This window comes from Chlamydotis macqueenii, chromosome 1 (assembly GCF_036417535.1).
Source record: "Chlamydotis macqueenii isolate bChlMac1 chromosome 1, bChlMac1.mat, whole genome shotgun sequence".
NCBI classification, from domain to species: Eukaryota; Metazoa; Chordata; class Aves; order Otidiformes; family Otididae; genus Chlamydotis; species Chlamydotis macqueenii.
The window spans coordinates 68,186,193-68,209,428 of NC_141556.1; the positions used below are offsets into that span (position 1 = coordinate 68,186,193).

At 37.8% G+C, this 23,236-nt stretch overlaps 1 protein-coding gene across 4 annotated transcripts in view; it reads left to right on the plus strand.

The window, feature by feature from the left end:
- The window catches only part of ERC1 (ELKS/RAB6-interacting/CAST family member 1), a 294,214-nt gene that overhangs the window by 256,670 nt on the left and 14,308 nt on the right, over positions 1-23,236 (plus strand). For 3 of the 4 annotated variants that reach the window (XM_086755609.1, XM_086755591.1, XM_086755595.1), the window contains one exon: positions 7,769-7,870. In XM_086755609.1, coding sequence (XP_086611735.1) covers positions 7,769-7,870 — 102 coding nt within the window. Of the gene's footprint in view, positions 1-7,768; positions 7,871-15,125; positions 15,202-23,236 lie in introns of all 4 variants that reach the window. The other variant, XM_086755602.1, reaches the window with a different exon arrangement.

The following is a 23,236-nucleotide window of genomic DNA, read 5'->3' on the forward strand; positions in this document are numbered from 1 at the left end:
ACATGCATATTTTCACACTGGTCCCAGCTGACTCTTGCTTGGAGACACCATGGGGGAGACGGGCTGGAGAAAGAGATTATTTTAGGGTTGAAGGCCATGCTTAGAAGATGTAGAATACAAATCCAAAGCACGCAGATTTCGTTAGCCAGCATAAAATGGGTAATAAATTGGACTCCTGTGCTCTGCAAGGGTAGCCATGCTGTCTGCAAAAGAAATCAGTTCTTAACCAATGAAAGAAGTCATGAAGACGGCACAATAGATGGAGAATGGATGCAGCAGCATGATTTAGCAAAAAAAAACCAGTTGCTGTTAAGCTAATCTAAATAAATGAGTCTTTGCTTTCAGGGCATGTGGCAGCAAAGGATACTGATCTTATATTCTCTGGCTGAACATTCTGCAGTAAGGCCCTTCTCTGCCCTGGCGTGGAACCGAGGTCAGACTTGCCCTAACAAACTGCACCATAGGGCAGGCTCATAACACCAAAAATACTTACCTGCTTACTTTAAACCTAGAGTACAGAGGTTTTATATGCTTATTACTGCAATGTGAATGTAACCGGTTCTCTTATTTCATCTTAAGAATTAAAACAGCAGCTCATTTTGCTTGCTGTTGCTGTCTTCAGATCAATTTCAGTAAATAATTTATTTGGTTTTGTGTAGTGTGAGGGATCTGGGATTCTTTGAGGATGTTGTCACAGGATACCATTTGTCCTTTTGATCCTGTCTGAAAGTTTTTTTTTATATGTAGGCCACCCAGTCAGTATAAATTAGGTTTACAATATGGTGGTAAACGTTCTCAGACTCCAGCCCTTACTCAGACACCTTTGAGATACAGGAAAATACACTTTACTGAGCTTTCTGCCGAAGACCCTTGCATGCGGTGGAAAGATGCCAAAGAACTTATGTACTTGGTTTGCTCCTGAGTAGTTAACCATGAGAGGAGAGGGTTTTTTTGGTTGGTTTTTTTTTAGTTTCCTTTGAGCCTGGGACTGGGCAGATTCCAGCAATTGTGAAACAAATAATTGAGAAAGGCAGTTCTATTAGCACTGATCAGTGAGTCTTAAACACAGCTTGAGGTGTCTCTAAAGAAAGTACAAGAGAGCTAAAGGAGCATACACTGTAATATTCATGTAGTGTAACACAATAAGGAATCTCAAACACAAGACCTGATTTGGATTGTCTTCTGCGTTGCTGGTTCAGGACAGGAATCAGAGCAATACATTTCAATAAATTTTGTCATCAGGTAAACCCATAGTTATTTGTTCATCTCCTAAGAAACTAATAAAGTTCCAAGAAACACATTCCTGTACAGGGAAAATTTCAGTCCAAAGTTTGTTTTTTCAATCCATCCACATATATCTACATATGTCAAGCTTCAGAGGGAACTCCGTATCTAGATGATCTGCCTCCTTTAGTTTAGTTCAAAGGTTTTTGAATATGAGTTTTCCAGAATGAAGTTTCTCTGTAATTATCATACGTGGGGAGAGGAGCAGAAAATTGGAAATCATTAAACAAAGAAATTAACTGGACTGATAAAGTATTGCACTTTATAATGTAATATTGTTGTAACACTGCCAAAAGTCAATGCAGAAGCCTCTGTCTCAGGTAGAGTCTGTGTTAAATCCTGCAGGCTTTGACAAACCCCAGCAGCTGCATACTCTATGTGCTCTTTGTTGTGCTCACAAAAATACAGGCTCTAGGACATACAGAAATGCAGTAATGGGAATGGTTTTCATTTGAATGCAGCTGAACATCGTGTTTGTTTGCTGCTAAAGGAGGAATCTCTGTTGCTAATCTTAAACATAACCAAAAGGAAAGCCAAGCCTAACTAATGATGCATCTTTTAAACCTTACAAACAAAAATGATAACTCAGCATGTACCACCTCTTTACAAATTTGAAAAACGTCTCCTGGATCGTTAAATATTATGAATGGGAAGGGAACATTGAGTAAAAAATCTTTCAGAGACCCTGTGCTCAAGGTAGGTATACACTCAAGGTGGGAGTATACTTCAAGGTAGGTCTAGATATACTCAAGGTAGTTACTCAGGCCATCACTTCTATTAACAGGCACGGAGGGATAATTCTCTGTTTCTGACAGCCAGATTCCAGCAGGGAGCTGGCTGGATATTTACAGGGAGTATGGCTCACTGTGTGTTTTCACCAAATAGAAAAGGACTATGTGAAAGTCTTTGCAAGAACATAATTTTCAGAGATATTGAATTTGGCTCATGACTTAGAAAAAAACATTACCTGAGTTCCTCCATTGTATTTCTATGTTATTAGGGGTGAAAAGGTTTCTAAACTATTGCATTTGCATGTGTGTGCTTCCAGTGAAACATCCAACTCAGATTGAAATGGGATGACTCCTTTAACTCACTGACACACTGTCTCCACCACATACCCATGTGTCACAAATACAGTCATTATATTAATGTTTACTTAATGTGGGACCTTTTAAACTCAACATTAAAGGATTAATAAAGCTTGGTTAGACTGGTTAGCAAAGCCAGAAATTACCCTACTCAAATACTTTACAAAAAATGAGAAAGTAGTCACTGATGTCATGGTGTCTGCTGTGTTGCATGGTGGAGAAACAGATTTGGTGCAAACTCTTTGAATAAGTTACTGCAATGAGAGTATGAAGCAGACTAGATTACTATAGAGAATGCACAGCTTATGAGGTAGTATCTGCAGTTTATTAGAGATCTTGTCTAGAGATTCAGAAATGTGTGATTCCTACAAATAAAGTTTGGTTTCAAAAACTTGCCAGGATAATGGTTACCAGAAGGCTAGCTGTCCTGCAGAAATGCTTAAGAAAGTTATGTATTCTCATTATAACCTACAACTTAGCGCAAGCTTTCAAATAAAAGCATTCTCTAAAATATATTATAAACAATGTCTGTAGTTAAATGTGTGTTTCAAATTTATATGTGGAATTCCACTATAAAGTGTTTGTCAGACCTGGGTAAGACTCCTCTAGCTTTTACCAGCTCTGTTCCAGAATATGTCTCTGACTTTCCCCTGCACTTTGTGGATGAGCATCAGTTCTGTTTTTTCTCATGTAATAATGTAACTGTGATAAAATCTGTTATTTTGATCTTTAGGGTGGAGGTGCACAAACAAGCTACCAGTGTAGCCTACAGTGAACATTAAATAACTTACTTTTAGGAACCTACAGGGGAGAGTGTACTTTGAAACAGTACATCCATAAAGGAGGAACAGATTGATTCTTAAACAAAATTTACCATGGCTACAGTTTTGGCAGCTCAAATAGTATACATGTACTGTTTGGAATTAAAGTTTTCAGGTGTTGGCTGCATTCGAAGTAGGCTACTCCATGGTAGTTTCCTTGTTTACCCAAACATTTAGTGATTATAGAATACAGGCAGAAGTAAACTATATGATAACCAGAAAAAGCATGGTGAAAATATAGTGGAATCCCTGCAGGACCACCAAAAGAAAAAAAAAAAAGAAGAAAGAAAGAAAAATAAAATAAAAGAAAGCAAATTTAAAGAAGTGCTGATGCTGACCGTTCACGTTTATGATTAGAACAAGTTTCTTTCATATTTTCTCTTGGTGCTGTTTTCTTTTAATATAACTGCCTGCTGTAGCAAGGGATAGGGCAGAAGCCAGGGTTAAATAATGATGAGAAGCAAGAAGGGCATCAAGAATAAGTGTATCAGAGAGGCAAAAGGACAGTTGCAGAAGTTCTGGGGGGAAAAGAGGAGGGTGGACAAGATCTGATAGTACTAGAGTATAGTCTAATATATAACCAGAGGAAGTTGGGTTTTTTTTAGATACAATACCCTTGCAGATGTTATGCTTTAGACCTGTGGTTCACAGAGTCTGGTCTGCAGACCTCTTGTGGCAAGTTCTCCACAATCACTCATGGCTTTCAGTTAGGAGCTTGAGAGTGAGTAGTAGCTCTTCAGTAATTTTGGGCATTGACATTAGTCTAAAGGGTTTGGGACTGTTCTTTTGCACAGCAATTACTGGGAGACTAAAGGGCCTTGTTAAGGGCTTTAACAAGATGTGGAGTTTTGAGGAGGAGGTGAATGGAAAGCAAGAAATAAGGTTACGAAATCTGTGCTGTCAAAAAAAGAAACCTTCTGGAAAAAAAAAAAAAAACCAACAAACAAGAAACTGATAGAGTTGTGGAGTTTTGTCCTGGGTTTTTTTTTTGTTCTAGCATTTTATCTGCACGTGCATGAAGAAGGTACCTGTAATGGCGCATTATATTTTTAAGCAAAATTTGGATCTGACATCCAGTTCTTGTCGTCACTAGCATTTTAGACAAAAGCACTCCTGACACAACCGATTTGTCTCCACTGCTAATTTATTTTCTCACAGGGCGCAGTGGTTAAACCACTTTGTTGTTCATACTTTTTACAGTGATGTAGAAATGTTTGCCCTAGGATCTGAGCCATAACCTCATAAGGTGGGAGAGGATTGTATAATAGCACCATGACAAAGCAGTTCAGGACTGCAGGATGTTGGAGTGGTTCCCCACAGTAAAGTAAATGTTGGGTTTTTTTAAATCGTTGCAACAGCCATATGCTCTAGAAATTTCCATCCTTTTGAACATTTTTTTTCTAGAGAGGAGCAATAGGAGGGAAACTGAGTTCATGTATTTCCAGTTATTTTTAAAATCTCCAATTAGAAATTCATCAGTTAGTATTCCAGTCCTAAGCAGAAGCTTTTTATTTACATGTTTGACATAAAGAGAATTAGAAAAATGTTATTATGTTATATATTATAGTTGCAACACTGCTTGGAATATTAATGTTGGAAAAGAATTTTTAGTGATATCCATCAGGAGATAAACTGCTTTTCTTACATCTCTTGATTTTTGCCTAATTCCAATGATGCATGTATAAATTAGTTCCTATAGTGAAATCACAATACTGATTTTGGAGTTTTCTTGACAAGACTTATATATTGCAAACATGAACCCTTAGGTTAACAGCAGAAGCAGTGGAAGGTCAGGTTGGATTAAAGAGGGAACATAGAAAATGTCCTTGTAGGTCAACTGATCCTGTATGATTGTCATCATCGGAGTGCTGCAGAGATTGTTTGGGGTTAAATGTTCAAAGGGCTGTAATGGAGCTAAGCAGCTAAATTATATTTAGCAACTAGGAGGCATTTTGGAACTTAGCACCCTCTTATTTTGAAAACTCAAGCCTTGATAACTATAAAATTATCTTAAGTTTAAAAGCCCAAATAATAAGAATTACAGCATATTTGAGATGGGAGTGGACCTCTGCGTCCAGCCTCCCACTGAGAGCATCACTAACTAGAGCAGCTTGCTCAAGGCCTTGTCTAGTCTCATTTTCAGTGTCTTCAAGGATGGAGATGCCACAGCCTCTTGGCAGTCTGTTCTGGTGTTTGATCAGCCTCATCATGAAAAGAATTTTCCTGATCTCTAACATGAATTTTCTGTGTTCCAGTTTACTTCCATCATCTCTTGTCCTGTCCCCTCCAGGGAGAGTGTGGCTTCATCTTCTCTATTTCCTCCTATCAACTAATTAATGAAGCCTCATATTTTTTCAGGCTAAAACAGCCCAATTCTCTCAGCTTCTTTTCGTACTGCCTGCCAAGTATTAATAGTAGGTTATTCTACTTGAACTTAAGTGACAGAAGTAGGCAGTTTCTTCAATTCCGCTTCAGAATTTTCTTTGAGGGATACTCTGCTTTAAGTGTTTAGATCTTTATGTTCTTCTCTTCCTGTATTACCACTAACGTAGTTTTTTTTCATGGAATATCGTAAAACATGCTGCCTCTCTCTAGGAAGAGCTACTTTTTCTCTCAGAAGAGTTCACGTGCTGTACTAACATTCTGCTAAACTGCTTTTTAATAGATTTTTTCCACATACACACTGAAAGTCTTGTAAGAAGTTATTATTTATTATCAAAACCAAAACTTTCCAAAGAAATGTGAAATCATTTAAAATCAGTAGCTCTCATTGCAAAGAAGAAATTGTTAAAGAGCCAACCTTAAATACAATACAATAATAAATATGGAGAAAGCGCCCTTACAATAAACTGATTGTTTAAGTATTAATGTAGCATGTTTCGAGTAGTGATTTATGAATGATGAGTCAGACTTGGAATTCAAAACTTGTTTGACAAAACCGAGCAAACAATACAAAGATTTTGCATCATTAAACTGCTTATTGCTTAAGCTCAATTTACTATTAGCTTTTGTTAAATTAATCCAAAATAAAATCAAATCCAGATTCAAACCCTGGACGTTTTCTATAATGATCTGAGTACAGTCAAGTAGAATCAGCATTCCCTAGCATCGAGATACTCATTAAAATTAGAGTTTTCAATGAGAAACCATGCAGTTATGAAGGGATTGAATCAACAGCTAGAATTTTTACAGTGAGCTTTGAGCTTTCATTTAGGACATTTAATTTTAGTGCATCTCTGATGATTTAATACATCTAGCTGTACATAATTAACTGTGTATCATATCTAACATAGGTCTGGCTAGCCTTTTTTTTTTTTTTTTTTTTTTTTTTTTAAATACAAGAGTTTCACAAAGCCCAGAATGACACTTTGTCTACCTTACGAGCTGGGAGAAGAAATGCTGTCACTCCATTTTGGGTCTGCCCCAGGCGTGAGGGCCCAATGGTGGTGGCACCCAGATAACTTGAAGTGAAGCAGCTGACACAGGGATGGCAGTTCACTTTACAAGACCCTAGACCCAGCTCTCTTTTGTAGTCCACTCTAGGCCACTCCTGGAGTGGCATTGCTGCCTGAATGGTCCTTGTAAGCCCTGCTGGGTGGGCGGGACATTTTGCCCATTTGTGTTTCTTGTGTGTTTGTAGGTGCTTGGGGACCTCATTTCAGGATAGTATGTTAGAAGGGCTTTGTCTCACTAACACTATCCTTTGCACACACAGTCGTGTGATGTACTTCAATGTTCATCGCAATTACTTACCTAGAATTGTAATATTAAAGTAAGATATTCCATTTATTCTTACACAATTTATTTTATATTTTGTGTTTTAAAAGATTAGGTATACTCTGGATCTTGAAATTTCCTGAGAAGCTTAAGAAAAGTTAAGAACAAGCTAAGAAACTTGTTTCATATTTTGTTAATTCTTTCTTTGACTGTATGCAGTTTGTAATTTTATACATCTTTATTATGTCACCTCCTCTTCCCAAAGACTTATTTATTAACTTTTTAATTTCCTCACAGGAAGACTTTTCTATAATTCACATTTTTTCTGACCAGTTTCAGGATTTTCCTACTTTTTGGTGTATCAGCTGAAAACTGATTTGCATATTGAAACTGAGTGGAATTCTTAAATAGTAAGCTATATTCAGCATTCCTATTTTCAGCTTATTTACTCTTTTTTTATAACTGATTTTTTTTTTTAACTGACTTAGGCACATCTAACTGATGTTTTCGTTTAATTGTTCTCCAGATTGGAGAACCTTAATCCCAAAGTTCTGTAAGAAGAAATTAGTTTCTTTGTACACACATGTACAGCACAAGATTGAGAAGGTACAAGTCAGATGAGCCACTTAATTGCAAAACCTAATTGCAAAGAATTTAGCCTCAAAGTCATGTAGTTGGAATGTGTCTACCAGTTTTTACCAGTTCTCTACAGTAATACCTACTAATGTTTTATGCTCATGTCTTTTTTTTTTCCATGTATGGATTTTGGATATACAGGATAGCATGAACACCCTATTCCCTTTAGTCCCTGTGATCACATTAGAAAGTAGACTGAGATTCGTCTTTTTTTTTCAATAGACTCAGAACCGTATGAAGCTGATGGCTGACAACTATGAGGATGACCACCTCAAATCCTCATCCCATTCCAACCAAACCAACCACAAGCCCTCCCCTGACCAGGTAATGTGTCTCTCTTTTTCTCCTTTAAAGTAATTTTTACTATGGGGGTTGATTATTTTGAGTCATATGTAATTTTCCCTCACACACTTGCAGTACCTTGGAACAAAAATAACATTGCAGAGTGCAGTTATAAACCAGAAATGGATGTTGCTGTTGTGTCAGCTTCCTTGAAAACTCCTCAAATGTGAACAAACAGTTCCCGGTACCAAGCTGTTATTAAGTGGGTGGAGAAGAGGGAGCAGACAATGAAAGGGAAGAAAGAAATGTTATTCTCTTAAAATGCGAGACTGGAGTCCTGTCTGGCATATTCGGAGTTTAGTAACTCAAGTTTACTGCTTGAGCGTGTGGAGTGTCCAGGACTGTTTCTTGTCTTCAGTAGCAGGAAATCATGCTCCAGGATCAGCTTTCTGATCTATGGATTGCATACAAGCAGTTCCCTTCATTTCCCATGAGGAAATCCCAGCCTCTGTGCCAAATGAGCACAGACTGCTCCCTCACAAACTCAATGGGCCATGAACTGAAGGAAAATCAATTTACCATCTCCAAGGCAGTGAGGAGCCTCCTGTGTCATTTACAAAGCACAGCCGCGTGCTTGATAAATATCAGAGAGATTACCTATCCCTTGGGTAGCACAGAAAATGCCAACGTAATTGCATATCCCATGTTGTAATCTCATCCATTCCAGTTTAATTAAAATATTAGCAATCATTAATCACTGCCTTGACAATGTGAAGAAAGGTTTGGCACTTGCTCTTTGCCCTCTGGCTCATCTAGAAATTGTTGAGATTCGACGGAAGGCATCTCAATCTAGACCTTTAAGCACCAACCTAGTGATATGCAGAAATTATGAGTAAAGTACAAGAGGAAAATGGCAAAAAACAATTACATATTCACTTTGCAAAAATAAATCTTTAAAAATCTCTTCTTGTGTCTGTATCAGAAGACAATAAGGAGTATATACAAAGTAGAAAATTTGTTATTTTCAGAGCAGCTTCCTTTTGCGTCTTATTTTAATACCCTCCGCCAGATGATAAATAAAGAAATGTATGGCTTAAATTTTCTGCAATGTTTTTGGAACATGTTGATCTTACCTTTTTCGGGACAGTACAAATAGCTCAAATTAAATGGCTTTCTTAATCTTAATTTGGAGGGAATGTTAGTTGTTGCAAGTCTATAGCGAAATGAAGCCCTTTCCAGAATGTAACTGTAGTACATGCTTGCAAATGAATGCAGCGTAGCATTCATGGATGAAATGAAAAGATAAAATGTAAAAAAAAGATTAAATTTAAACATTTCAGGAAATTCTTCCAAAGATGTCGCTGGGGAAGGCAATGGGGAGGAGAGGTCTGATTGCACTTTCCCTTTGCATAGGGGCTTTTTAAAAGCTGGCAAAGCCTACAAAAGGGGAAAACAAGCTATACCTCAAGGACGCTCAGAATATTGCATAAGGAACTAAACACTTTGTACTACTATTTGTACTTACATATGTGCTTTAAATACTAACCAACTCTTTCTTTCATTCCCATGCTGCTCTGCGGCTTTTCTCCCATTGCCACCTCTGCACCGCTAGGATGAGGAGGAGGGTATTTGGGCATAACCAGTCAGATGCTCTTAGTTCAGCCATTTTGTTCAGAACGGTGAGAATCAACTTCTCTTGCCAATAGAAAAGTTTCCAACAGTCACTCTCACATCTCTCTCCTGTGTGCTTTGTGAAACCTGGTTGTGCTCCTTCCCCCTTGCTTGCGTAGTCTCTGCATGAGGGTGTTTCTTGTGTATTTATGTGTAGTTTGTGATTTTCTTCTTCTAATCACCGTCTCATTGTTTCATGATGTTGTGGGGAGAACTTTCCAGGGTATGTAATTGAGTTTCTACGCAAATCAAACTCTTAATGCGTACAAGAGAACAGGAAATGTCTCTCATATCATTTATCATTGACTTCATGGAGGAAATGTTTTCAGTCAGATGCTTTTTCAAAGCAGTTTGTACCGTAGCCAAATCTATGTATGCTTTTTCAATTCTGGTTAGTAAAGAGATAATGCTTGCTCAGAGATAATGTTCCTCCTGAAGGTTTTAAGCGTGTTGAGATCTGCTGCCAAGATCGCTGCCATACATGCTGACCTAACTAGTCACAGATATTTATCAACTCAGAATAGATGATTCTTGATACAGACGAGGAATATAAATTTTCTGTAAATTTGAAGGTGGAGAGGAATATCCCCTTAACCTTTCCCTCTCCCTTCCATCTCCCTCATTCTCTCAAAACAATGGGAGAGAAATTGGCAGCTCTTTGTTATTTAAAGTACAGTTTATTTCTCTATGTCTGTCCCCACAATTTTCTCTTTTCCGACATCAAATTTTCTCCACAGCAACACAGATTTCCAGAAGAGAAGGCAGTACACAGGACAGAGCCCTTCTCCTCATGGCTGTTCTCTAGCAAAGAAGAAAACAGCCTTTACTGACCAGGACTTGATAGAGAGCTAAGAAAGTCAAATATCAATTTGATTTTTCCACATCAATTATTTGAAAGAAAACTCTTTTGAAAATTTGTGTGGAAATTTTGGACCCTTGCATTTCTGAAAAGTATTACTTTATATTAGATTTGTAAAACATTCATGAAAGAATAAGCTACTCTCTCATCTCTTTGCACTTGCTTAATTAACTGCAGACTTACCTGTCTGTCTGTCTGACTGTATAGATCAGATCTCTCTTTTCAAGTCAACCATCTGAAAAATTTAATCCAATCATGGGAGTATCAAACTTGAATTTCATGCCTTGGGGTTTGAACTGAGAAAATCTCTTTAGTGGAAAAATTGATAAAGTGCTTCATTAATTTACACTCACTGTTGATTTCACATTCTTTTTGAATCACTGCTGTTGCAATGGTTGTGTGTTAGTATATGAAGTTTTAGAGACAGTGCTTGTAAAGATCTGCTGATGCATGGCAATTAAACAGGAAATATCAGGTAAGTCAGTGATGAAAAGGAAGAAGACACTCACTATGAAGGTAGGAGTAATTAAATAATTCTGATTTTCATTCTAGAGCAAACATGGAGGTTTGTGTAAAAAACACTGATAAAAAGATCTTTCTCTTTTCCTCTCCCATCTGCTGATACATTTATGAATGCAGCTGTGCTAAGAGTATGGTTTTCCTTAGTTTATTGAATTAATGCGTGGTTCACGTTAAATACAGCACATCTCTCCACTTTGTACTTGAGGCATTTTCCTCAGAAAAGCATGTTACAGAATTTCCTAGTCCAAATAATAAGGCAGCCAGCATCCTTGCCTTACATGTATCTCATCTGAGAAACATGTTAGCCTCAAGACTATCTTGCATACATCAACAGGGAAAGCATAAAGATGATTTATGCCTTCCAACCCAGTTATTCCCAGCAAAGTACATGTTTTTACTCTGGCATTCCATGTATATTCAAATAAAAAGTCCTTATTCTCTTCAGAAAAACAAAGGCAGTGTAAGTCACAGAGTCCCTAACCTGCATATGTTAAATTAAATGTGTATATTACAATGATTTAAAAGTTACTAATACCACAGGACTTGATCATAACTTTATTTTTTAAAGTTGCTTTAGGTCTGAGGCTGTAATCACCTCTGGTCAATACTGAAGATAAAATGGAGGCCATCAAAATATGTACAATAGGAAACTACATTATTTTGGTTTCATGTTTTGCTGTTTAAGGCTTTTCTCCTCCAGCATTCTGGAGTTGACGGAAAATGTTAATATTTAATTATGCCAGTTCTGTACATGGCAGTATTATCAGATATAGCTCCCCTGAAATGGAGCACTGTTTCTAAACATATGCACCCTTCCTGCAGTTTCAGAGAATGGTAGTTTACATTTCAGTTTACAGTTCAATGTAAATACCATCTTTCATCCTGAAATAGTCTTTCCTAGCCTTTTTCTCTAGGCTCCTTTCCTTGCTGTATGAATTTCTTATGACTTCTTTTATTCCCCAGATGGAGCTCTACCCTCCTCTATATCCAAGCATATTCCAATGTGCTTTCTCATGAGGATGCCCCTTTGTCTTTCTCAAATGCTAAAATGGGTCTGGGCAATGGCTTAATTAGTTATTGTTCACTTTTATTAAAAATAATATGAAATTACACTTTATGATATCTAATACATACAAAAGACTATATGTGTATGCATTTGCATCCTATTGTAAATATGTACCATATATGTGCTGTATGGGGGAAAGAAGCAGCAAAGCTTCCATACATAAACTTCCCAAGCTGCTCAATGCATCTAATTTTCTTGTAAAGGACAGCCATGCTACCTACGATGTGAAAAAGTGTGAGTGTGGTTCAGAAGAATGCTTGTGTTACCTCTGCCCATCAGAAATTAGGAAGACTGCTTTTATTGAATGGGTGTAGTGGGCATAGGATCACAAAACCTGCTGAAAGAGTGAAAGACAATCAAATTAAAGAGCACGGGGAAAAGCGACAACAGAATAAAAGTGCTAGGGCAAGAACAGAGGAGGAGCAAAACTGAAGCGCTGGGAGTGGAAAGATTTATCTTCTTATGTAATTTATAGATACTGTATGTGCGTATGTGTGCGTGGTGTTGTAAGCATTTTTCTTCCCATCTTCCATGGCTCTGGCTTGCTGTAGGAGTTGGAGCCTAGTAGATGCTGTAACTAGACACATTTTTTTAACTCATTCTGTGGAACCATTTTCTATTAACAGTTGCCAACAAATCCTGAAATCACGGATATGCCTGCTAAAGAGCAAAACATTTGGTTTTGCTGTGCTTGAATTCCAGGAACAAAATCTGAAAATTAATTTTATGGTTATTAGAGTAACGGTGGAATGGTCAAAGAGCTAACATTGAACTGGAGTGCATAAAAATGGGGATCTTTCAAGATGATTAAAATATTGGCAAGTTCCTGTTACCGCAAACTATTGCAAGACAAAAAGTCATCAATATGAAGAATGTTTAATGAATTCAGTTTTTAAATCAAGAGCTTATAATATTCTAAAGGATATCTTTAATGAATGTATTGTTTCCAAAAACAGTCTCATTCTAAATAGCCATTTGTGATTATTAAAGGACAATGGAGCTTGAATGACGTTTCTGTATTACATTTATTAGGACAAAGGTATTAAACAGGATTACAGTAACAATGGTAGAAACAGTTAAATCTCCCAGAAAAGTTGATACTAGTAGACATATGCAAAAACCTACTGAATGCTCAAGGTTGTAAGCCATGTGTTTCTAACTTATGTCTGCAGAGCGGTTTTGTCTCACCCCTAGAAATGCCCAGGATGAGCATTCACAATTTCCTTTTTGTTTTGGAGGGGATATTTATTATTCCATTTTACAGCTAAAAGGAAATGTACAATGAATGGACACCTAGTCAGGCAGCATACATAGCTGTTCAAACAGATTTAGAGGAAAGCAGCAGAAGCGGTGACAGGCAACAGTCTGAAGAACTGTGACTACTGTGGTGGTAGATCAAGGAGGGCAAAAATAATGACACTGAGGGCAGGACATCTCAGGACTTAATTTAATATTTGCCACAGCTATCAAACCCCGTGAACTTTTCATTGAGATCACTACAGAACTAAAAGTGTCTGTACTTTGGGAAGTTTGAGAAGAATATTCTTTTTTTTACTACATTGTTTGGTGTCTGGATTAATATACTGATTTCCTTCAGCAAAGTAAATACCTTATTCATGATGAGTTACATTTTCAAATGATTACACAGGCATTCATTTACTGCATAAATATGATTTTTCTCTCCATGAGACGCATTTTATGCTTGCAGCATGTAGAGAACTGCTCGTCCTACTGTCACACTTCTTTTAGGTTCTCAGTATTCTCACTTATTACACTGTGACCTCATAAGCCTTTTAAGTAAATTTATTTTCAACATGGTCTTTTCAATTGTTAGATCATGCAGAATGGTCAAAACCACCAAGCTTTCATGCCTGATTCGTGTTACAATTTAATTTACTGGACAGAGTACTAGACCACGATTCAGAAGATAAATTCTTTCCTGGCATTGTCTCCAACTAGTCACTTGTTCTCTTTCTCCCCGTCTCAAATTCTCTAATAGTAAAATGAGCTCAAGTTTGTGTAAAGTGGAAGTTCTGCTTGGGAAAAAGTGCCATATAAGTGCTAGGTAATATTATTACACAATATTCTAAAATAGTGTTGTTACAGTGATATGATAGTGATTCTAATACCTCATTTTGAATTTGTTCCCAAAATTATGTTAGATTTGTATATGACACAATTTATTAATACTTGTTATTTTTCATTCCAAGATCCTATTTCTTCCCAAAAAAAAAGGGAAAATAACCCATATGTTAAACGTTTCAAGGAGTTGCCATTCCAGCATGCTGAACAAAGCTCTTTAGACTGCTGCGTCTTCTTCATTGTCATCTTTTGTCCTCTGAAAGGACACTTCTTCCCTTATCTAAAAATCTACAAACCAGTTGTGTCTGTTACAGTTCTTCATTCATATGAAGATATTAGGAAAATTTAGATATCAGGAAAAAAAATTTTACCATGAGGGTGGTGGAACACTGGCACAAGTTGCCCAGAGAGGTGGTGGATGCCCCGTCCCTGGAAATGTTCAAGGCCAGGTTGGATGACGCTCTGAGCAACTTGATCTGGTTGGAGATGTCCCTGCTTCTTGCAGAGGGGTTGGACTAGAAGACATTTGAAGGTCCCTGCCAACCCTAACCATTCTATGATTCTATATGTGTAAAAACACCGTGAAAGAATGTGTCTTATGCTTACCTTAGAGACATAACCTGTGCAAAATTTGAAGACAGCTACATGAAATAATCATAACTTTACTTAAACATTATCACTTGGCCTGACTGAGAGATAAGATGCCAGATGTGTTTTGTCATACTGGTGACAGCCAGGCCTCCTCACTCCCACTTTCCAGATGGGCAGCCCTTTAATAAGAACCCTAATGTGATGCACTCAAATAAGGTGATGTAACTAATGAGTCATTACAAAGGCAGCACTTTAGAATACAGTTGTCCTGGTTAATCACAGGACTTGCTTTCCATCCCTGCTTTTCTGGAGCCCTGCTTATGTGGGCATCATCGTTAATTACAAAACTGAAAGACTCCTGTGCCGTCAAGTTCAGGCAAGGAGACACAGAAAGTTCAGGGACTGACAATTACTGCTCTGAGGAAGTACAATTCAAAATCCTCATTTAGCTATCATGCAATTATCTATTATTTTCAGGCATTTTCAAGCTTTACTTTTTTTTTCAGAGAGTAGCTTTTTCTTCTTTGGCTGTAGTAACTTTGAATAATGGAGAGCCTTTTGTAGTGACCTTCTCACTTTAGTGTAAGTAACAATCCTGTTATGGTGGAGTGAACAATTTAAGTAATGCTTAGTATTTTGGTTTGTGCTCAATCTTCTACCATTCCAATTTGGAAACTGTGCCTTTCCACCTTCTCTCTTATTCTATACCCATACTGGCTTGTAATCTTTTTACCCAGTAAGAACTGTTAGATGGGGATGGGCCATCTAGAGAAGAATGCTGTCCTTAAAACAATGTCAACTTCTGCTCCTGGTCCTTTCCCTCTTTCTGGGAACAGTTCTTCTGCTAGCTCGTCTTTTTTTAAAAAACCCTCATGTTTGAAGAATATATTCTCTGTCCAAGAATGTTATATCTACAAGCACAAAAGAACTGATCTTGATACACTGTTCATCTTCTTTCTGATCCCAGAATGATAAGACTAAGATTTCCAGATGGAATTTTGTAATCTGCAGCTCTGGGATCACTGTCTTCCTATTATTCTTACAGATCAAAGAAGATCACAAGTAGATACTTCTATTATGAAACATTCAAAACAGATGGCTGGTTTCTTTTTGTAGAGATTTGTGCTTTTCAGCAAAACAATTGCAAAAAGGCCATCACTCATTTCTAACAAATGAGATTACTCTAGGTCTGTGTCTTATTTTCTTTTTTTGATTTGCAGCTGAATAGGATCTTCTACGAGTGGCTTGGTCTTTGTAGCAAGTAGGAATTCTGTGCTCAAGCATTTTTGTTTCTGGCCACTTCCAGGAGAGTTGTTGCTTGGAGCTTGTGTGATAGTCCGTACTATCTCCCAAGTACTCTGCCATTTAGATTTCTTATAGCACTCATCCACACCCCAGAATGCAATCATGCAAGGCCAGAAGCTTCAGCAAACTATGAATATGCTGTTGGTCACGTAAAGGAGAGGGGAACTGAGCCCTGGCACTCATAGGCAGGATAGAGACAGAAGAGGAGTAGCTGCAGCCAGGCTTGGGGTGTCGCTGCCAGCACCTTTTAGTTGTCAGTTAGGAGGGAAGAAGCTGAGAGAGGAGGGAGATGAACAATATTAGAGCAGAGAAAGAATCAAGCCCAAACCTGCTTTCCAACATATTAACTATGAAAATAAGTTCAAGAGAAAGATGACTAAAACAAAAACTGATAAGGGCGTGTAGCCAATCTAGACACTATATTTTCCTGGCTGGTAAAGTTCATAATTACTGATGGAGGTGCCAGGATTTATAGTTCCAACTCAAATTAGGCTCACCACAGGCAATCCAACTACATGTTTGCTTAATGTAACATGTAGATAAGAATTACTATATATATCTGTATAAAAAGGTATATTTCTTAATGATATTTTGTGTTTGAATGTAGAGAAAACAGCTCTAAAAAGAATTCCTGAAGACAGATAAACCAGGTGTTTGGTGGCTTCGCATGGCTTTGCTTTGAAAATGTCATGTAGCAGGTAGAGAGCTAGAAGAGCAGAATGAAGACCCAGTATTAGAGAGCGATGCGACAAAGATCCGTATCACCTGCGGACAGGGAGGTTATAGTTCATGTGAACAGGAAAAGCACTGATTGTGGTCTCTGGTAGACTACTTAAGAAATACCTTCTGTTTTCCATTAGCGATGTAACACAGCAGAGAGGCAGAAGAATGCAGTCCCTGATACATAAGCATTCCCATGGGCACACTCTCCCAGTGTATGTGCTGCAATGTTCTGCTTTCAAACAAAAGAATATTAGCCACTGTTTCCTTTTATCCCTTGTAATAGGCAGAAGCAATAGTCAAAATACAGTACAGCAAGGAATGTGTGTGCTTTCCTGGTCACTGTTATAGAGGTAACTAGGACTAGAAAGCTTGAATGGATTAAAAATATAAGCAAGTTGTTCTTACTTACTCTCAAGCTGCCATGTTCTTGTGGAGAAGGAATCAGCATAAAAACTTATGAATTCTGTGAAATCAAAACTTGCTTAATTACACCTACAAAATTTTGATCAGGAGGATGCTGTTTAAAGCCATAGCATCATGTACAAGCTGCAAACAGTTGTTAAACTAATTTCACTTGCCATGGGAATACTTTTTTTTCCTTGATATTCTAATTGTCGATATCACAAGTCTGACTACCCAGTTTCACAGCTTTCTATATTTTAATTTATTATTCAAAATTTTAACTTGGTAACTTAGACAACTTACAGGAATGAAATTCTTGAATTAAGGAGATTTTAATATATTGAAGTGGAAGGTTTTAGGTTCTCTGTAGATCTCACCCGACTTTGCCTATCCCATTTTGTTCCACAGCTAAGCTGCTGAGTTGCTGAATTCCCAAGAATTTTGAAGGCAAAGGAGAATTTAGACAAATAAAAATAGCTTTTGAATTTGTATGTTCTGATCTCGTCTTGCTAAATTAAGCCAAAAATTTCTCTCCTCTGCCTCAGCTAGGAAAGAGGCATATGGGCTGTTGCAGAAGAAAGAGATGCGATGTGTGTACAGTGCAATTAGTTATATTTAGAGGTGAGGGTTTGGGTGAATGCTCTTGCTTTTGAAAGTAAGAGGTTGATGAAACAGGTAAAATTCAAGCTGGATTAGCTGTATTGAGACACCCCCTTCGGTTTTGTCTGAAGTATCTGAATGTTTGTGTTCCCCAGTGGTCTGGGAAGCTTCTCACAGTCCCACCAGTGTACTTCAGTTCTGATCCACAGTAGTCCCTGCTATTCTGCACATGGTTCCCCACAAGCTTTTGCTCCACAGCCCATCTCAGCAAAAGCTGCCAGTGTCATGAAAAAGATCTTCTGGATTTGATATGTAGAAAAATATTTTTGAACTGTTTGCTCATTTTCAGTGCTTTAGAAATCCTACCAACCCACTGCAATTCTTTGCTTCACCTGCATTACAGGGAAAATATTTTATTTAAACAGAGGGAACTAATGACAAAACTACTTTCTCTATTTTGTGTTTTCTCTATTCTTTTTTTCTGGTCTGGATTTTTCCCAGGGTGAAGAGGGTGAACTCTGGAAATCATTAATCCATGGGATTTGTTCATGGTGTATAAAAATTTCTAAAAGAATTTGCTATATAAAAATGATTTCCTAATTGATTCTGTCAGAAATGAACTGAGGAAGACAGCTCTGTCAAAATAGGCAGAATCTCTTTCAGCTCCTCACGCATGTTGTCTTGTTTTGTTCTATGAGGAGAAAACCATGAAGGTTATATTTCAATCCATTTTTGTCTTTAAAACAAATCTAAAGAAAACTGAGCCTGTCCCTGAGCTTTTGTCTTCTGGTCTTCTGAAGAAACCAAGTATCTCTGTGCAGCAGTGAACTGAGCTGAACTGAACTGAGGTCAGGCTGTGTCTTTTTGAGAACTTTCTTCTGTTTCCATTTAAAATAATGAAGGGAAGACATCAGTGATAAATTGTTCTGAATTTGGGAAAGCTTTGCACTTTCTGAGCCAAATTCATGCCTCATAAAACTCCATTGCATTCAATGATCACAAGATGATTGTAGTCGAACCCTTGCGTTTGTTGCCAAACAAACACAAATGCTCTGAGCAAGAATGCGTAATTCAATTTGCCATGCAAATACTTCCAGACTTTATCATTCAGTATCTTAATTTATTTCCATATCTCCCAGTATAACATATTTTGCTACATAGGCAAAATTTTCTTGTCTAGTAATATTTATAATAAAACCCAGATACAGGGAGGCATCAGAAGACCCACTACAATCTTCTCCATCTTTTGTTAGGTTTGTCAGGTCCTTCTTGGAGTAATTTCTTTTTAACAAATGTAGGTATTTACCCAGACTTTGAGTCCATCTTCTCCTATGTAATGATAGTTTGGGAAGTAGGTTTTGTTGGGTAGCATAGTTGAATCTGTATGATGCAAGTTTGAAAATAATTTCCCACACTCACATGAAAAATGTGATTGATAGCAGATAGAGGCTACCTCCATTTAACTTGTTTTTAAAGCATATTTGTTGTGTCTAGTTTGAAGTTTTGAAGGGAGTTTTAGTGGTGTTTTGGGTTTTAGGTTGTTGTTTTTTTCAGAATTCCTTACTTTTCTGTGCCTTTGCAGGATCTACAAAAAACACTGAAGGTCCATAGACTAGGCTAGCAAGCTAGAGCATTTCGCAAGTTAGTTAAATCCTTGGAAGCTTTCAAATTCCTTCTGTCTACACTTCTTCCTAACACTTGTGATGCAAGAACAGTGAAATTTTGACCTCAGTGTTATTTACTTTGACCCTCAGCTTACTTGTCAATTCTCTTTTATTTTCTTCTTGATATAGCTGTTCTTCCATATTTCTCAAATATTTAAAGATTTATGGGTAAGTTGAGAAAAGTCTGCTGAATTATTTAGTTGCAAAATGAAGACCACTTGTCTGCATTACTCTGCCTTTTAGCGTTCTGTAGTGAATATGTGCACGCAGCATTTGTGCAAGCGGAGTAGTCAAGCTAATAGGGGAGCAGGACAGCAGTCATGCCAGTGCCGAGTGTACGTGTAGCGCTTTGTATTGGCATTGCTATGTTAAGAAGATGCTATTTTCTCCTTTTTTTGCTTGCCCAGAGAAATCATGCATATGGATGCATGATTCTAACAAGTAAGGCAAGTTGTGTAAGGAGATAACTTTTACAAGATCAACTGATGTAGCTTGGAAAAACAGATGAAGTTTTAGGGATGCATAGAAGACTTTCTTCAAAATGGGAGCTGCAAATTTAACGCTAAGTAGAAATTTAGAAGATATTATCTGAAATGAACTAAGTTAAGTTAATTACTTAGTTCTGCAAAAGAAAAGTGGTTGCTTCTTTCAGAGAAGAAGGAAATGTCAGCAGGGAGAGAGGTGACCAGGTCATTAGCCCTTCTGCCTGGAGAACCCATAATTTAAAGCTGGTGATTGTGGTGAGTGAGTCCTATTACATGTTGATTAAAACCATACTTGACTCCACAGACGTCTATGGATAGTCAATATCGCATTTGTCTTGGTTCGACATTGCTGCACTTACACCACCCGTTCATTGGTTTTTTTTTTCAAATAACCACCCACATGTTTTTGCGTATTTACATTAGACCCTGCTCAGACAAACTTTTAGACACCACAGTCTCTGTGTGGGAGGTGTATTCATCTTTCACAGTAAAAGTGACCAAACATTTAGACAGGTCTGTCCAACCACATTCAGTTACAAGTACCTTTTCTTATCTATGCATCGTATATATATGTATTTAAATGCAGACTCTTATCATTAAAAAAACTTTTAAATACAGCTACTTCGTCTGACCATTGTACAGCAAAGGTGGGACTACCACTGAAGAAGCAGTATTAATTTCATTCTAAACCATGTTTTTGCCCCAGTGACTTGCAGAACTACAATTAGAGTCACATTTGTCATGCTCAAAGATAAAAAAAAAATCTGCGAAATCTCAAAATACCTGAACATGTTGTTTCCGAGTTGAATTTGTTCTGCAAAATGTTCCCAGATGTCTTTATCAGTTGGTAGAGATGGTTTGGGTTTGTATCAGAGATTTGTCAAGCATTTCATGTTTCTACTTCAGCATTGTGGTGATTGCCTTTTTTAGGGAAACACGTTGTCAAACTTAGCTGTGCACTGACAATATTCTGAACTTGAGGATACACTGAGCAGACTTCATTCCACGCATTGATGAGGATGACCTAACCTATCAGGGCAATTAATAACAATTGGCTGCTTTAGAAGATATTCCTGGGTTTGGTCTGTTTACCCATTGTTTTCCTAGAAAGCTCTACAGCACTAGGCTGATCATGAGAACATGATGTGGTTTATGAATCCAGCACTGCCCTGCTTTGCCACTTAGCAAATGCTCTTACACCCTCTTGAGATAAGGCAGTGGCAGCTCTGCTGTGTGGGAAGCGCAGTGCCTCTTGCTAAGTGGCTAGTTCAAATTAGATATGGCAGGAACGCAGATATAAGGGCATTTCCTACTTGACTGGCAGGGTTTAATGGATCCCAAGTGAGAGGAATGATTGCTCTGTGAACAGCTTTGGGAGGGCTGCTAGTTAAGAACTTTCACACGCCTCATTTGGCCTGTTTCCAGCTTGAGGTAAGGGGGAAGGGTGCAGAAGGAATGCCCTTCCAAAAGGAATTTATGCTCGAGCAATCGAATTCGACTGTTGAATGAAAATCTCCCATCGTTACTTGCTAGGTAGCTCTGCTTTCTCTTTATTGGGGAGGGTTTCTGTTCACAAAGAATGGCAGGGAAGGTTGGCAAGTCAGATTCTTTTCAGACTGAAATCTGCATATCTGATGGATATTCAATAGACTGCGGTATCTAAAAAATAATAGAAGGCAGCTACTACATTCATTGGACAACTAGCTATTAGACATTGACTACTTAATTTTCACATTTTTATAAACCATTATTTTTTTAAGATGTGATATTCACTCCACCCTCTGTGGGCAAACTGAATAGTAAGAAAAATAGGAAAGACACCAGTTAAATTAGAAGCATCGCTTTTTTTCACCTGCACAGTCAGTACACCTTCAGATCATAATCTAGGTAACCCAGATTATAAGAAAGTGGAGTAAATAGTGCAAATTCAGCAAACAACTGAAACTGACAGATACAGTTGTGCTTGGTGATGGAAGTGAAATGTGATCGTGTTGATGCTGCTAAAACATCCCTTCCTATTGCCCTGTATACAAGAGAGCAGAGTATTCTGCCCTGCTGCAGTTTGCAGTCTTGGTACATCAAACAGTTATTTTTAGATGTGTGTTTATATCTGCAAACAGATGTTACTCCAAGGCTGCACATGGCAGTAGGGTTTTCAATAAAGCATGTGATCTGCAAGTTTCTTGTCTGTCTGTCTGTCTCTTCTACCACAGCTGCCACGTAGCTGGGGCTTTTTGTAGCTGCTGCGACCCTGATGACATAGGCTGCTGAGTGCAGCTACGCTCTGCGGGACAAGGAACCTGACATTAGTTAGCTGCTTAGCCGTGGCCCTCAGAAATTCATCCATGTAGAACAGTGTTAGAAGTAAAATAAGTGAGCCCTGACAGCGTTATTAAAAGGGCTCGAAGCCGGAGTCTTTGTTGAAAGTAGTGCCGGCACCCTGTTCCTGTTGACTCAGAGATTATCTCACTCCTTATTCATTAGCGGGGTCAGAGGTGTCCTATTGAAAAGATATCCCCGGCCCGCTAACAAACAGCAGGTGCAGCCCCTGCCTGGGAAGACGAAGACAAGTTGCCAGTATCATGGCAAAGCTCTCCAGCTCTCCTGGCTGGTGTGCGTCAGTGCCTGTAGCTTCAGCACCTCATTTTCTAGAGTGGAGACACTAAGCCCAATTCTTCCTTGATTTTTAATCAGGTGCAAACCTCAGAATTTTGTATTACTGTGGGTTTGAATATATGCCCACAAACACCTACAGCAATAGGAAGCAGTATTCTTGTGGGAAGGCACAGTGAGGGATTCTCGGTCTGTATTTATGCACCTGAGCTCTATACTTTTGTAAAACTAATGAAAAATGGCTCTTTGGATACTTTTAATGGGAACTGAGTGACTCCAGTTTGGATTGCAATGAGGAACAAGGATTAGATTCACATTGGGTAAAGTATAATGAAATAAAATAGTACTTATTAAAGTCCTTTGATTTGATGTTTTTAGTCCATTCTGTAGAATCTGGCTTGCATAATAAATGAAAGTCATTGCCTTTTCAAAATTATAGAAGACTATATCGTAACTGTAGAAAAAATACAGAAAACAGTATCTTAACTTTCTGGTTAACATATGTCTCTATGCAGTTTCTACAGCAGAGATACGTTCATCTTAGAAACAAACATCTTGACGTCATTAGAAACTACTCTCTTTAGAACATGTTTGTTGCATATACCTAAGTTAAAATGAAATGTTTGTAGGCAAAGCGAGTTAAAAATCTACTTTGCTTTTGCCTTAGTTGTGGACAGACAACTTTTGTAACAAAAATTAATTTTCCTTAAAGAAGGGAGTTGAAATAGTTGACTGAAGCACTGCTGGATAATCAGTACAGTTAATGTATTTAATTAAATACTGTTTCATTTTTCACCCATGTCATCATTATTTCCTATATTTATC